We start from the raw sequence: 14,641 nt of genomic DNA, 5'->3' as shown, positions 1-14,641 counted from the left end.
TCCAGTTACAAAGGAGGGAATATGGTATGGTGTTGGTGCAATAGTACGCACCTGCCTCAGTGCTTTGAAATGGTTTGTGTAAGTGGGGAATAAGAGCAGCAGCCCCCATGTGGTAAGGTTAAAGAGTGGTTTATTGTAACTGCAAAATAAACCTCTCTGATTTTGAAAAAGTTGTTTGAATCTATGGATATGGTAGCAGTTCTACTTTATTCCACCTTCTATTTATTCCAGATAACTGGGTGTTTGTTTGTTTTTTAACAAAGATCTAACAGACACCTCCTGAAAAGCAGGAGTACACAGGGCAGGCAAAGAGAGCCAAGGAGCAGATATTTTTTGATTGTTTGGAGATCACACAGTCTCTCTTAATGAGAAATGACTGCTTCCACATTCTTGATTAGGATACTACAGCATATGAAATAGCACAGGGAATAAAGCAGGTGGTGGTATTTGGGGCAAAGAGAAGGGCAAAAAAAGGAGACATGGGCAGCGGTGTTTGTTTTTTTTTTTTCTTTCCTAGAAAGCAAGCTGGGAGTTGATTCCCGTATTAAATGCTTTGAGATGTAATAACACTCCACTTGTTCTGTGGGTGGACAGGGCTTTGGTCGGTTGCTTAAGATAGCTCACAGGCCAAATTGACTCTGCAGACTTCCAGGACAGCAGCTCTTCAGTCCACTTCATAGGAGCAGTCAGTTTTTATCATGAGAATGATGAATGTGGTATGGTTAAAGGCTTACTGTAATTGCAAAAGAAACCTCTCCTCTGAATTTGAAAAAGTTGTATGAATCTATAGCTAGGGTAGCAGTTCTAGTTTTTTCAACCTTCTTTATTTATTCTGGGTGGTTTTGGTTTTTTTTAAACTATCCACCAGCAATCTCCTGCAAAGCAGAACTGAAGACAAAGGCCATCTTTATTATCAGATGAAAAATGTATGGTGCACACTGCCTTTGTGCTCCATGCATGTGGACACAAGGATCAAATCTTCAGTAAGCTAATGTGTCCAAAGCAAAGGTTGAAATGTCTTAAAAACAAGGGAGAAATCAACACCCTTTCTCCCCTAGATGAGAAATAATACCCCAAACACAAAGTAATGAAGACAATGGGAGCTGAAGCTTAGGAAGTGATTTCAGCAAGTTTCAGTGAAACCTACTGCAGCAGTTCCCAAACCTTTTACTAAGGACTCCCACCAACTACATTGTCTTTTTTTGAGAAGCATCCAGGGTTCAAATTCATGGGAGCCCCCACAAAAATCATAGCCAACTATTCTTCACCAGCACTGCTGTCTCCTCCTGGCCCAGCCAAGAGGGTCCTGATCACCTACAGCAGCACCCTCAACCCCATCCCCCTAATCCCAGCCCAATAGAAAAGGGAGACCTGGGAGGGTGGAAAGCAAGCCTGCCCCCTCTCACCCTGCACTAATGGCTCCTGTTCCAGAGGTCTGGGCCCATCTCCCTGTTCAGCGCAACCTCACGTATGGGGGGGTTACAGCGCCATTCAGGTTTGGCCTAGCCACCCCTCCCTCATGCCAGAGGGCCCACCCTTTGGGAAACACTGTCTTGAACTAAATCTATCTGATCAGTTTAAGTGTTGCCTGAAGTGTTAAGGAATATATATTTGTAACAAGTATTTTGTTAGACAGGTATAAATATGGGAAGAGGGGGAACAGGCTTCAGTTATTTCTTGTGATAGGATGTCAAACATCATATAGCAGTGGAAAAACTGTGAATCCTCATTAATGCCCTGGGGGCAGGAGTGCCATTCTTTTAGCAGCAAGAGAAAATATACATTAATAACAAGGTGACTATACGCTTCTCTGCCCTGCACAAACAACTAGTAAACCAAAGTTGATTTTTTTGGGAGGCAGGGGAGGGATTAGGCACACATGAATCTCTCCCCATACAGAACTTATAAAATGCTAGCTGGTAAGAAAAAATATTTGAAGTCAGTGGAGCTCTGACAATTCCACACTAGCTGAGGACCTCTTCCTAGATAGAATACAAATACAGAAGCATAAGACATATAGTAGGATGTGAACTTTTTTTTTTTTGATTAGACTACATTGTATCTGAGCAGGGATGACTTAAAATTGCAATCTAAAGCTATTTATACTGCAAACCTAAGCCAACCAAAATTTTATATTGTATTGGTGCCATCATTTAACAAAAGAAAATAATGAAGAGTGAAATAACAAACAGTTGCTATCATTTTCTAGCCAAAAATATATTACAATTGCAAATCTGCATTAGGGCGGATTTAGTTTCTTGCATTCAGAACAGGAGAGGAAACAAAATACATAGGCCTGTTTAAGTATTGATTTTTAATAGCTTGTTTCTCATATAGGGAACAAGGGGAAGTTTTATATTTTAGAAATACAGGTATCAGTTGAGTTTTTAAATAAAGCCTGATGTTTGCTACAGATCATGTACATTGTTTAGCTTCAGTTTGTGTGTTTACTCATTAAGCAACACTATTTCTGTAACAATTTATAAAGACAAATTTAAGTACAGGTACTGTTGTAGGCATTTTAGATCTTCATGCTTATCGTGACACTCAGACACTTTTTGCTTTGCCCTATCTACCCCCAACTTCAAGTTCCAGACAAAGACTCCTGCAGACTGTTACAGAGACACATTCAACCTGCTACATTTTATTTGTCAAATCCACGGAAACAGATCTGGTGGAGTATCAGAAATTCTTTCCCTCTTAGTCTGGAAAACCTTCAAATGCTTAGTCAACAATTACCATCTTTCATTTTATTCACTATAGATGCTGCAATACCAATAGGAAAAATGGAATTTTAGAACTTGACACTACAGTAGCTGAAGTTTCAGTAGAAGAGTTACATACAAAAGGGGATTTTATATATAGTTTTCAATCTGTGTTCTCATTTGTCAGAATAAAACCCGTATATAAATGGATAACATTCAGGATGCTGCACATGAACAACAGTTGCTTTGTGCCTAAAACAATGTATTTAAACAGAACTTCACTTTTTGCTTTCCATTACCTTGCAAGTGTGCTTGCCCTTCAGTTTAAAAATAAATATATATGGGTTTTTTTTCCCTTCCTAAATCTAAATTATATATGATGATGACCCTAAATTATACAACATAGTATATAATGAGGCAAACTCAAGGGGATTAGATACTGAAGTATTTCTCTGGGTTCAGTAAGTTAAATAGCCGTTTAAACACGATACTACAAGCCGAAATAAGTCTGTCAGAATAAAACCAACATTTCATGAAAATAATAACAGCCATTAAAAAAAATTTCAAAACTGGATTTTTTTTTTAACTATGTGTAATCCTTGCATTAGAGATAGGAAAAGCAACAATTTTTTTTGAAGTGAACTTAAAAATACCATTTTATTCTTTAATTTAGGAAAGTGAACTGTCACCTTTACTGTAGTTATACAAGTGTACTAAAAAAATTTACTTAAACATATGAATTTAAGACTTTACTTTATTCAGCAAATTGGTTTATTTACACAATGGGGAATGCTGGTTGAATTTTGTCAATGTAATAAAAACAATCTAAGAGACAATACTGAACTCTCGATCTCTCTATATACTCACAGCAGAATTGACCAACTGTTTCCTTACCTGTATCGGGAACATCAAGTGCAACAGTGGGACAGTATCCTAGGACACTGATTTAACAATAAACCACAAAGGTCCAGTAATACTTTGGGAATTTACTGATGCATTTACTAACTTTTTTTGTTACTAAAAGTCAGCAAAACCAGCATTAAGTTCGATCTAATATCAGAGTACAACTCTGAGACCAGTGGGTCAGTAAAACCCTTATCAGATCATTCACAATTTATAAAGTGACCTGATCTGCTTCAGATTACAGAATTACTGATTACAGAATTACAGAAACAAAATGGATGAGAACAGATTACTCTCTAAAAGGCAACAGTGATCTGATAAGGATTTAAACTTAATGGAAGTCAAGTTAAAAAAAATATTAAGAATTGCAGAGCACAGCCCCTATTAGAACAAGCTAACTTTCCAGACTTTCAAAAAAAGACAAAAAAAATGAGAAAGAAACCACTTCAACATGAAGCTACCATACAAAGTTTTTCTGTTTCATTTTTCTTTAAGAGTTCAGAGTTCCAATTTAATCCTGGCTCTTTAGTGAGAAGGACAGTTTTGGCCTAGATTTTCCCTTGCCCAGGATCATTTTTTGCTCTTCCTTTTGCTGACGTTGTCTCTCTTGTTCTAGTTTCATCCTCTCCTCATGAATCTTTCTTTGTTCTTCAACAATTTTCAATTGTTCTTCAGCCTGAATATAAAACCAACAGAATTTAGAATACATAATATTTTGCAGTCTCTATAGTGATTTCTGAATCTCTATTTTACATGTATTCAGCAAACAGTGCCAACTCTGCAAACTTACACACATGCAACTTTACTCATGTTACAAATCCCATTGATTTCACAGAAGTAAAGTCCTGCATATGCATAAAAGTTTTCAGGATCAGACTCATAAGTGCATATCAAAATCTTATACACCGATATAGTTCTTTCCATTTTCAACACACTTTACAAAGAGTCTCTTTATATATTTATAAGTATTACAATTTTAAACATAACATTTTTACCTTTTTCATTATTGGGGAAATCAATTTATAAAAAGGAATACTCCCAACTACTCCTTTTTTGTGTTTGATAAATTAAAGGGGCACTATCAATATAAGCAAAACCCTGGCAAGTTTTCATCCAATTTCTTTCTCAACCTGTAAGAAATACCTTTTAGGCTCCAATCCTGCAAACACTCATGCAGCAAGTTTAATGGAATGACTCAGGCATAAAGTTATTTGTGTCTATTTGCACTACCAGGACATAATTATGAATGAAAGAAAGATTAGTGGAAGAGATTCTGTATTTTCAGGGTTTAATTTTATTCATGTAATAGTATTTAGCATATAGTTAGTTCAAGTAATTTCTTCTGTTTGTGTAGTTGTTTCTCCATAAAGTGATAGGAATACAAATGTGGTTGTAAAACCACAAAAACTGAGACTGAGATTCTAATGCAGGTGCAGATTCAGAAGCTAATTTTAACAAAGGCCTTATCTACACAAGAAAGCTGCCCTGGTTTAAACAAATGTGATTTCATAACAATTTAGTTAAACTGGTGAAAACCCTTTTCAGGCTTATTTTGGATTATTTTAAATTGGATTAAAAATCAGTTTAAGATAAACCAAAATAAACCATTCAAACCAAAATAACATCACCCATACAGGATGCATGCACTGTTTTTGCATAATTTAGCTAAACTGGTTTAAAACCAAATAGATTTAATTTAAACTAGTGAAACTTTCATATGCAGAAGTCTGAAAGATACGGAATGACAAAGTCCTCCCCACCCACTGCATACTGGAATTTTACCTGTGTCAAACATATGTATACCTGTTATACCAGGAAAGTTATTAATCAGTCAAAACTTGAAACGATACACTGGTAGCTGGAAAACTTGTCATCCAAGTCAATGGGAGCATTGACACTCACTTCAATCGGAGTACGATCAGATATTCAAAAAACAAACAAACAAACAAAAATAACCTTATCTAGCACATCAGTCATGTCTACATTAATGTAAACTTCATTTGTACCTACCAGTTTAGCTTGTGCTTCTGCAATTTTTCGATTATTCTCTTCTAATATTCGCTCTAGTTCCTCACGTTTTGCACGCTCTTCCTCCTAAAGGGGAGGACAGGGTAAGATGTTAGAAAAGTAAAATACTAATTTATGCATCTTCACTAATCTTCCTCAGACTTCTTTTGTGAACTGACTTACGAGGCAGCTTTACAGCCACCTATTTTGTCTCAACAGTAAATTGTGCAGCCACTAAAATTGGTCTCTAGTACTAAATTTAAATCATCCCTCCCAGTCCAAACAGCAACCAACTAAACCCTCCCTAATCATAGATTCCTGACCATTTATTACTAGTATTTTAATACCACACAAATGAACAAGGACAACTACAAAAACTGGATAGTATTTACCAAATTAAAAAGTAATATATAAAATATAAATAAAGTGAATAGTTTGTCTCACCAATTAAGTATACCTACGTATTCTTTACCTATACTCCTTTAATCAGCATTAAAAGTTGAATATTTACTGTCTTGTCCAGTGTCCTGCAGAGTGTGCTCCTCGGCTGCCATACGCGCCAGCTTCCTCTTTAAAATGATTTGTACTGTTAGCTTGGCAATACCTGCATCAGCAGCTCAACCATTTATAAAGAAACAACATACAAGGAAGGCTGAGCTGAGGAATGCAGATGTTTATGATAAGAAGGAACAAAAATATGTAAATCATTCCTAAGGCAAACAATTAATAAGAAAAATACATTTACTGTTAGTGAAAAATACAAATGGTAATCCATACTTCATGGAATTAAGGGCTTCTTTCGTGGGGAAAATGGACTTAACATTCAATATTTTGACAATTTTAAGACAGCTTAAACTGTCATCTACAGTTTGAACTGGAATTCAGGAGTCCAGGGCAGGCATGATCAGGAAATAGCGCCTTATAAATTGCTGTTTTCTTGGTGAATTTAATAAAACTTTGTTATGCAAAACATAAATATGAAGAGTGCGTGAAGGTTTTTGAGGTGCTTCAGTTCACACAATAAATATCCAAATTATTTTAATATTTGGAAGTTTTAAATCAGCCAGAGGTTTTGTGTCTGTGTAAAAAAAAAAGGTTAATATGAAACAAAACAAGCATATGAAGAAAAAACTTCTTACGATGACTAGTAATCAGCTACTAGCTAGCACACTATGCTCCAGAAGTTGAAGTTTATTTTACATATTAAAGCACTGATGAAATTACTCCGCAACAAACTTAAGTGATGGTTTTTAAAAACCTTTTTGTTAATGGTACATCCATTTAGTCAACTGAAATCCACTATATACAAATTTCAGAAACTTTTATGTATCTGAAGTCAAAATGCATTCCTCAAAGTTGAACTTTGATTTGCACACGTGAAATTTTGAATATCTTATGTCTCAGCAAAAAGCTTTTATTTCAAAGATATTATATTGGCAGACAAACAAACAGGTGATGTTTAGCCTGAAGGGGAAAGCATCATTACTAGCGGCTTTCCTGTTGTAAACTAATCAAGTTATTCATTTAAACCAACTGGTAAAAAGTACGGAGCGAGAGTTATTGGACACTCAGTGCTATTTAGCAAAGTTTTCTTTAAGGGTTTAAAAGTTTGACTTTAAATTTTTGGATCCTGGAGTGATTAGTGCTGACAAGCATCAAAGCCTTCAGTAGCAAATTACTGCCTCACAGAAAGACGTTTTTCAGCTTCTCCTCCAGCTGCTGATAAAACAAGTCACAAGTTTAGCTTGACTTCAGACAAGGACAACCTGCTCCTTAATAAATTCTAGAGGAAAAAAAGGAGTTAGTAGTTATTGAAAAATGGATATAATGATTTGGACACAAGTCCTTGGTGAAGACAGTGGCTGGGTTTATGCTCAGAGTACAGGAATTAGTCCAATGTATGCTCAAGGAGAATGTTTGTTTTAAAGGGAGAGCAGCAAGAAAACCTAGTTAAAGAGAGGTACTGCAGCTCATTGCTGGACCCTGCTCTTTTCCTGACTGAAGGCAAAAAGCCTCTTACAGTCTAGGTAAATAAAATGAAACAAATGAAGGATACATAATTATAAATTTTTAACCCCTTCCCCCAAATAAGAAAGGATTGTTGATAAATCCTGCAGCCATGGCAAAAGTTTCAAACAATTCTCAAATATGTAGGTCAGTTCCATTAAAATTCAAGTATCCTTGTACAGGTTTTAGGAGAGTAACTGTTTAAGTATCAGTGAGCTCCTCTGAATAGGCTAGAAATTAAGTTTCGCAGCAATGCAAGTTTATACGAGAAGGGAATTAGATTTGCTGTATTCCATCTCTTTCTGAACCGAACAGGAGGCACAACCAGACACTGAAAGTTTTGCCATGGACTGTCTCTACTTTCCAAACGACCGAGCGTTACCTCTCTGGCTTTTTGTGCTGCAAGTTCAGCTTGTCGCTGTCGCTCGAGTTCTTCGAGCAACTGTTTTTCCATGATGCGCTTAGCTTCCTCCACCCTGCGGAGAACCTCTCGCTCAATCTCATCCTTCCGTTTCTCCAGCTCTTCCTCTACACGCTTAGCCACAAGTTCTTCCACTCTTCGAGCTGTCTCTTCCTCTATGAGTTTCTCTTCAATTTCTTGTTGGCGTCTAGAAAAAAAACCCATGAAAACAACAATTGATTATTTCAATAATGAGATTTAAATAAAACTTTGAATTCACAGATTGATGTACAAGATTATGGTCGGTATTATATATTTAAATGTTTTCCTTTATTCTTTGTTCATGTACCACCCATACAAAAACTTGCTTTACATTTAAGAGAAAGCGACTAAGATGACGACTGTTTATGGGGAACGAAAGCGATAATACCATACCATATTTAACACATCCTAAAATGTTACATTTAACAACAAAATAGCATATTGAGGAGGTTGAGATACAGCAAATGGATTATCCTGACTCTGAATGTTTGTTAAAACAGAATAATGTTGAAACAAAGCTACAGTAGAACCAGACTAACAAACTGACAGTAAACCAGACACCTCATTTGGAACCAGAAGTACACAATCAGGCAGCAGCAGAGACCAAAAAAAAAAAAAAAAAAAAAAAAAAAAGAGGCAAATACAGTGTTGTACTGTGTTAAATATAAATGACTAAAAGAATAAAAGGAAAGTTTAAAAGAAGATTTGACAACGTAAGAAAACTGTTTCTGTGCTTGTTTAATTTAAATCAAGATAGTTAAAAGCAGCATTTTTCTAGTGCATAGTAAAGTTTCAAAGCTGTATTAAATCAATGATCTATTGTGAACTTTTGAAAGAACAACCATAATGTTTTATTCAGAGTAACGAACATTTCAGAGTTACTAACAACCTCCATTCCCAAGGTGTTTGTAACTCTGAGGTTCTACTGAATCAGCTAAGTACCCATCCCCTTTCAAAATTCAGAACATTTTTAGGTTCTGTGTTATATGTAGCATTAAAACGCTGCCCTAAGATTTACATCCACCTCAAAAAGGTACCAAACTGGGTCTCTAACAACTAAAATAGAAAGCGGAGACAATAAAATTTGTAATCTGAATATTCTTAGCAAAAACTCCAGGTGTTGTTGTAATCTGGATTTCCAATAATTTACCTTGTCACATATCAAATACTGCAGATTTGCTTAATTTCTTTATGGTGGTATTCAATGTCAAGCACAATTACCCAAAAGCAAAGATTATCAATTCTAAGTTAAAAATAAAGCATTGCTTTTGTGGTCTGTGTTTTAGTACAGGGTTTTTCCCCCCTAAAAAGAGTGGGTTTTTTTAGTAAGATTTTTTTTAAAAGGCTATCACCAAATATGATAACATGCAAAATGTTATATTCACCTAACTTTAACCCACTCCACAGTTTTCCCTGAACAGTAAAATATTGGGTTAGATCCCATAAATGCTCAATACCTTCTGTAGTGCTTACTACTATGAAGATGAAGAAGCTTTTCATGATAGCAAGCACTATGTACAGTACTGAACATGTGCAGGATCGAACCCGTTCGTGAATTATAGATTCAAATACCAACAGAATGTTCATTTTATATAAAATAAGAATATTCTACAGCTATTCCTTAAATGGTATTCGCTTTTCACGATTACTGTACTGTATTATTAATTTATATTCACACTGGACTTTTGTTTGAATTGACACTTAAGCACCCCACTGAAATACTAAATACAATATGTCTGAAAGAGATGCATCTTAATTTGCCACTTAGGACCAATAATCTAAGGTTTACAATACCAGACCTAAACTAATATTGTTTCCTATCACTTTCTTGTTAATGTAAAAATGTCAGATGTTATTCACTCAATTATAAGTATATTTTTAATATGGAGACATTTTAAATTACTCATATAGTCTCAGAAAAATAATTTTATAATTTGACAGATTTTGGATTTCCTAATCAGCATCTTACAAAATAATAAGACAACATGTATCCAAAAGGGAATGGACTGACTATCTAAATAACATACTTGAAACATCTAGGCTCCTTGAGGTCTAACCCCCAGTAGAGTCAATTTAGTCTCTCATTCTTCTGATGTAGATGTGGGCTCTTTCTGATGAAACCTTAAACCAAAGGTCTCTGCTTTAAATGGACATCATATATTCCATGGCCCATTTCCTCACTGCACAGTGCAGTGTATTTGTTACCCACTGCACTTTCATCCCAGAAATAACAAGGTTCTTGTAGGCATATACTGTAAAGTGTTCTCAAAACTTTCAGAATAATCTTAAACAATATTAAATTACTCAATAGGTTGTAACTGTGTGGTGAAATCTGCTTGAAGATAAGCCTTGGTATATCAGGTGTCAATCTATAGAAATCCATTTTACATAAATTGTATTAATTGTTGCCTTCTTAATCAAATATTTGAACGAGAAGTTAAATCCACATGAACATTTTTATTTTTGCATTAAAGCAAATATTTCAGGCAATTGAACATATGTGAACTGCTCACTTTTAAAAAAAAAAATAGTATCAGCAAATTATATTGTTCTCAAATTAGGCATTGCATTGTGCATGTCTTACCTCCTCCTACTCCCATGCAAAAAAAATTAAAAGATTCATAAAATTAGAAGCAACACATGTATATCTTTCCGTACTTAACAGACAATTATTACATTACACACACAGAGAACAAAAGTTAGTGTTCCAGGAAACGTGATAAAAAGCTATACTAAAAAGAGATGTGTTAGAAAAAAAAAACATGAATATGTGGGAATTTCTTCTCAAAGATTTAAATTCCACCATAATATCTACATATGAAGATTTAACCCTACAAATCAATGGAAGTTGTAGGTTCTCAAGAAATGCAGGATCAGGCCTACATATGGTGTTGTAGTTCCTATCTACAACAAGATATTTTCTGCAGCATGTGTGTACAAGACTTCATACACAGATATAAAATTAGCATCCTCCATGCAGCATTTTCAGAAACACCAGAAAGTCAAAGCATGTTTGTGTCAGAATAAGTTATGAGATGCAGATAGAATATATTAGCCATTTTACGGGAGCCATAAGAGGGGAAATGCTTATGATTCAGTGGCTTTGCTGCATAAAAGTTTTCATATTCATTTATTTGTGGACCTTGAAATTAAGTTTCACTGCAAAGAACAGAAAACAGGCTAAAGCACAGAGATCTCCTCTTACATCTCATGACACACATTCTGTATAGATTCAGAAGAAAATCATTTTCAATGTATGCAGTGTCTATCACTAGCCACTTTGATAAGTGATATGTAAGCCAAATGAAATAAGAAGAAGTGCTTGATTCAATTAGTGGAGCACAAAATTTAAATTTAATATTGTTTGCTACATTAGCAAAGCCCAAATGGAATACTACAAAAAACAAACAAAAAAACCCATCCACACCATACCAAAAACATACGAGTTCTTATGTGTGTGTGTTTTTTTTTTCTTTTTAAATTTCTCCATGCATTCACACTTAAATAACCTGGATAACTGAAGACCCTGGTGCACCTCTTAAATAGTATTTTGGCGAAGAGCAGAATTTTGTCTGCCTAATCAAATCCTGTGAAAGACTGTACTGGTGCTATCTAGATCAAACCCCACCTTGCCCACTTAGACCATAAGAATGCCACCATTTTTCATAATATGTTAATTTGTGCAGTGTAACAAAGTTGTTCCAGAAATACACAAATGCATGTAAGAATGCCAACAGATTTTTTCTTAATGAGTTGTGGCAAACAGAACTAGATGTGTTGGAAATCAAAGTTTTAATACCCAGTGAAAACATAATGGTCAACTGTTTAAGTATTTAATATAAAGACTTAAACATTTCATTTCCCTTCAGTACTTGAACAGTTTGTTCCCTCTCCTAAAGAGCCATTTTAGGTTTGGTAAGAGATTAGGCCTTTGTTATAAAAATGTTCAATGACTTTAAAATTGCAAATATTTCACAAGTCACATATATGTTCTCTCTCAAATATTTAGAAGAGTTTGCCCTTACAGCTCATTTAAAGGGCTTCCTGTGAAGGAAAAAGAATCTAGAACAAAGACATTAAGATTCCAAATTGAGAAGAGACAATGTTTAAATATAAACAGGGTCTGAATCTCTTTTCACTCTGACTATAGGCTAGAGTAACTTCACTGACTTCAATAGAACTAATCCTGATTTACACAGGTCTAGCAAGAGAATCGGGCTGAGTGTCTCTAACAAGAAATTTTTCAAATGTGTGTTCTGTAACTCTACGACATTTGATAATATCGCTATCAACCTGCAATGAGCATAGGTCAAGAAGAATCTCAAGAGCAGAATACATTACAATAGAAATGAAAGAAGCAATATGGAAAGATCAGAATTTCCAACATATGCACAATTTGTAATTATTTCATTCATTATAATATAGTTAGAGCAGAGCCAAAAGAAAATGACTTAGTATAGAAGTAACTGGACTGGTTGTCATTATTTGGGTCTGCCTACACTTTCACTTACAAAGGTGGGATCACATAGTGTTTGCTTCCTTAAGTCAGTATTTCTGCATCACAAGTTCATATATTAAGGTGCCAGATTTACTGAATACTCAAAATTAGGTATGGATTTACTATAACAACTTGTTACAAGGAGTTTTGTCATCATCGGAGATGGAGTAAGACATCATGAGAGAGAATAAAAATATTTCTAATAATAATAAATAATGCTTCAAGGTGAATTATTTGGGAGCCTAATCCCAAATCGATAGCAAAATGTGGCAATGCCTGTTATGAAATATGGAACACATAAAAACTGAACATGCTAGTTTTGTTCAACTGGGAAAGTGTTTCATGATATGAATCCCCTGAAGGCGCGCGCTGATTCAGCACTAGTGCACAGACAGAAATCCTGAGTTAGTACACTTCTGCAGCGCATTCTTTACAAGGCACCACACAGCCCTCGGGCAACTAGGAATACCTCAGTCTAAAGAATAAGCTGCATGCAGAAAAAAGGGGGAGGGACGAAACTCTGGTGGCAGGCAGCGCAGTGCTGCACACAGCAGCAGCAGCAGCCCCAGCCCACAGGCGGCGAGGCCTCAGAGGACAGAGGAGGAGACCCGAGTCCGTTGTCTTAGATGCACGTTAGAGAAGGAAGCGGGATGGGTTGGCGGGTGGAGGGGAGGGAGAGAGAAAGAGGGAAGCCGCGGCTCTCTGGGTGGGTGGGTGTTTTCCAGTGGAGATGAAGAGGAGAAAGGGGGGCGGGTTGAGGGGCTCGGCGAGACAAGATCTGGGAGCCGGGCTCGGCTGGATCCCGCCGTCCGGGCGGAGAAGCGAGGCCCCAGGCAGGATTCCCCGAGACGGGCAAGGAAGGAAGCGCAAGGAAGGACCAGCCTCTCCTCTCCTCTCCTCTCCTCCCCCCTGCGGGCCACTCACATTTTCCGCTGCCGCTCGAACTCCGCTTTCTTCTCCTCCTCCTCCCGCTTCTGCTTCTCGTCCAGGCTGCTGCGCTTGCTCACCGTGCGCCCGAAGATGTCGATGCGGTCCGGGGGGGACGAGGCGCGCTCCCGCTCGCGCTCCCGGCGGGACGACGGGGCCGTGTTGGAGCGGGACCGGGAGCGGGACTCGCGGCGCCGGTTCCGCTTGGTCTCCCGGGACTTGGAGCGCTTGCGCGCCCGCTCCTTCTCTCGGGAGCGGGACCGCGAGCGGCTCCGGTTTTTCTTGGTGTGCTTGGAGCTCTTGGTGTGCTTGGAGCGGGACGAGCTCCGGCTGCGGGACCGACCCATCGCGGAGCCCCCGGCCGCGGCCGCCCCGCCCGAGCCTGGACACTAGCGGCACCCGAAAGAGGCGCGAGGGGACGCGCGCATCAGCCTGGCCGGGCCTCTGCCTTGCCCGGCTCGCTGTCTGAGGAGAAGAAGGAGCAGGCCCCGGAGGCGGCAGCGAGAGTCCGGATGGAGACAAGATGGCGGCCCCAGCCCAGCGGTGACTCGGCTGCCTGGCCTGCCGCCCCACAATGCACCGCGCACGCACAGCCGGCTCGGGCTCCCTCCTCTTTCGGACTGCCGGAGATACCCGAAGGCGCTCGGCGCGGGTCGGGGTGAGCTCGGGAAGGGGGAAAGTAGAGCGCCCTCGCGCATGCGCACAGCAGCAGGCTGCTGCTGCGCGTGCGCGGGTGGAGGAGGCCGGCCCTCTGTGTATTGCTTCGCGCCGGATTTTCAACAGAGGCCGCGGCTTCCTTCCGGGGCCCAGTTTGCGCCCCCGGGGCCGGGTTGCCAGAGGCGCCGAGCGCCCTGGGCTGATAAAGCGGAGACCGAAGGTGTCGCCCGCTGCGCGAAGTGCGTCTGGGCGGCGGGGACGGGACACGGCGCGCGCAGGCGCAGCCTCCCCGGGTGTCCCCGCCGGGCGGGCAGGAGTCAGTCAGCCCGGCCAGGGCCAGAGCCGGCGGGGGGTGTGGTGGTGAATTGCCTCCGTCAAGGAGTCGGCCGGCGGAAGCTTGTTGACAATTTAAAACTTGTTTTGTTTTTTTTTTAAAGGAGAAAGTTGAGAAAATCTGCATGCCCCTCCCCCTCCGCAGGCTGAAAAGCTGGTCAA

General features: G+C 38.7%; 1 protein-coding gene across 3 annotated transcripts; it reads right to left on the bottom strand.

Moving 5' to 3' along the window:
- Window positions 1-2,295: 2,295 nt before the first annotated feature.
- On the bottom strand, window positions 2,296-14,331 carry ARGLU1 (arginine and glutamate rich 1). 3 transcript variants are annotated; one of them, XR_010917797.1, is made up of 5 exons: window positions 13,487-14,328; window positions 8,005-8,230; window positions 6,127-6,184; window positions 5,619-5,702; window positions 4,146-4,284 (listed from the first exon to the last, which is right to left on the bottom strand). XR_010917797.1 is itself a non-coding variant. In XM_067536916.1 (4 exons), the coding sequence occupies exons 1-4, from the start codon at window positions 13,834-13,836 to the stop codon at window positions 4,120-4,122; spliced, it is 825 nt and encodes a 274-aa protein (XP_067393017.1). In that variant the 5' UTR covers window positions 13,837-14,287; the 3' UTR covers window positions 2,296-4,119. The 3 variants fall into 3 exon arrangements, 1 of the variants encoding a protein (XP_067393017.1); XM_067536916.1 differs by lacking the exon at window positions 6,127-6,184 and having other exon boundaries at window positions 2,296-4,284; window positions 13,487-14,287; XR_010917796.1 differs by having other exon boundaries at window positions 4,220-4,284; window positions 5,619-6,184; window positions 13,487-14,331.
- Between the last annotated feature and the right edge of the window lie 310 nt (window positions 14,332-14,641).

The sequence above is a fragment of the Emydura macquarii genome, unplaced genomic scaffold, assembly GCF_026122565.2.
Source record: "Emydura macquarii macquarii isolate MOO-44397 ecotype Brisbane River unplaced genomic scaffold, CSIRO-AGI_Emac_v2 contig_3671, whole genome shotgun sequence".
Lineage (NCBI taxonomy): Eukaryota > Metazoa > Chordata > Testudines > Chelidae > Emydura > Emydura macquarii.
The sequence above is the reverse complement of the archived record's forward strand: the minus strand, read 5'-3'. Positions and strand labels throughout refer to the sequence as shown.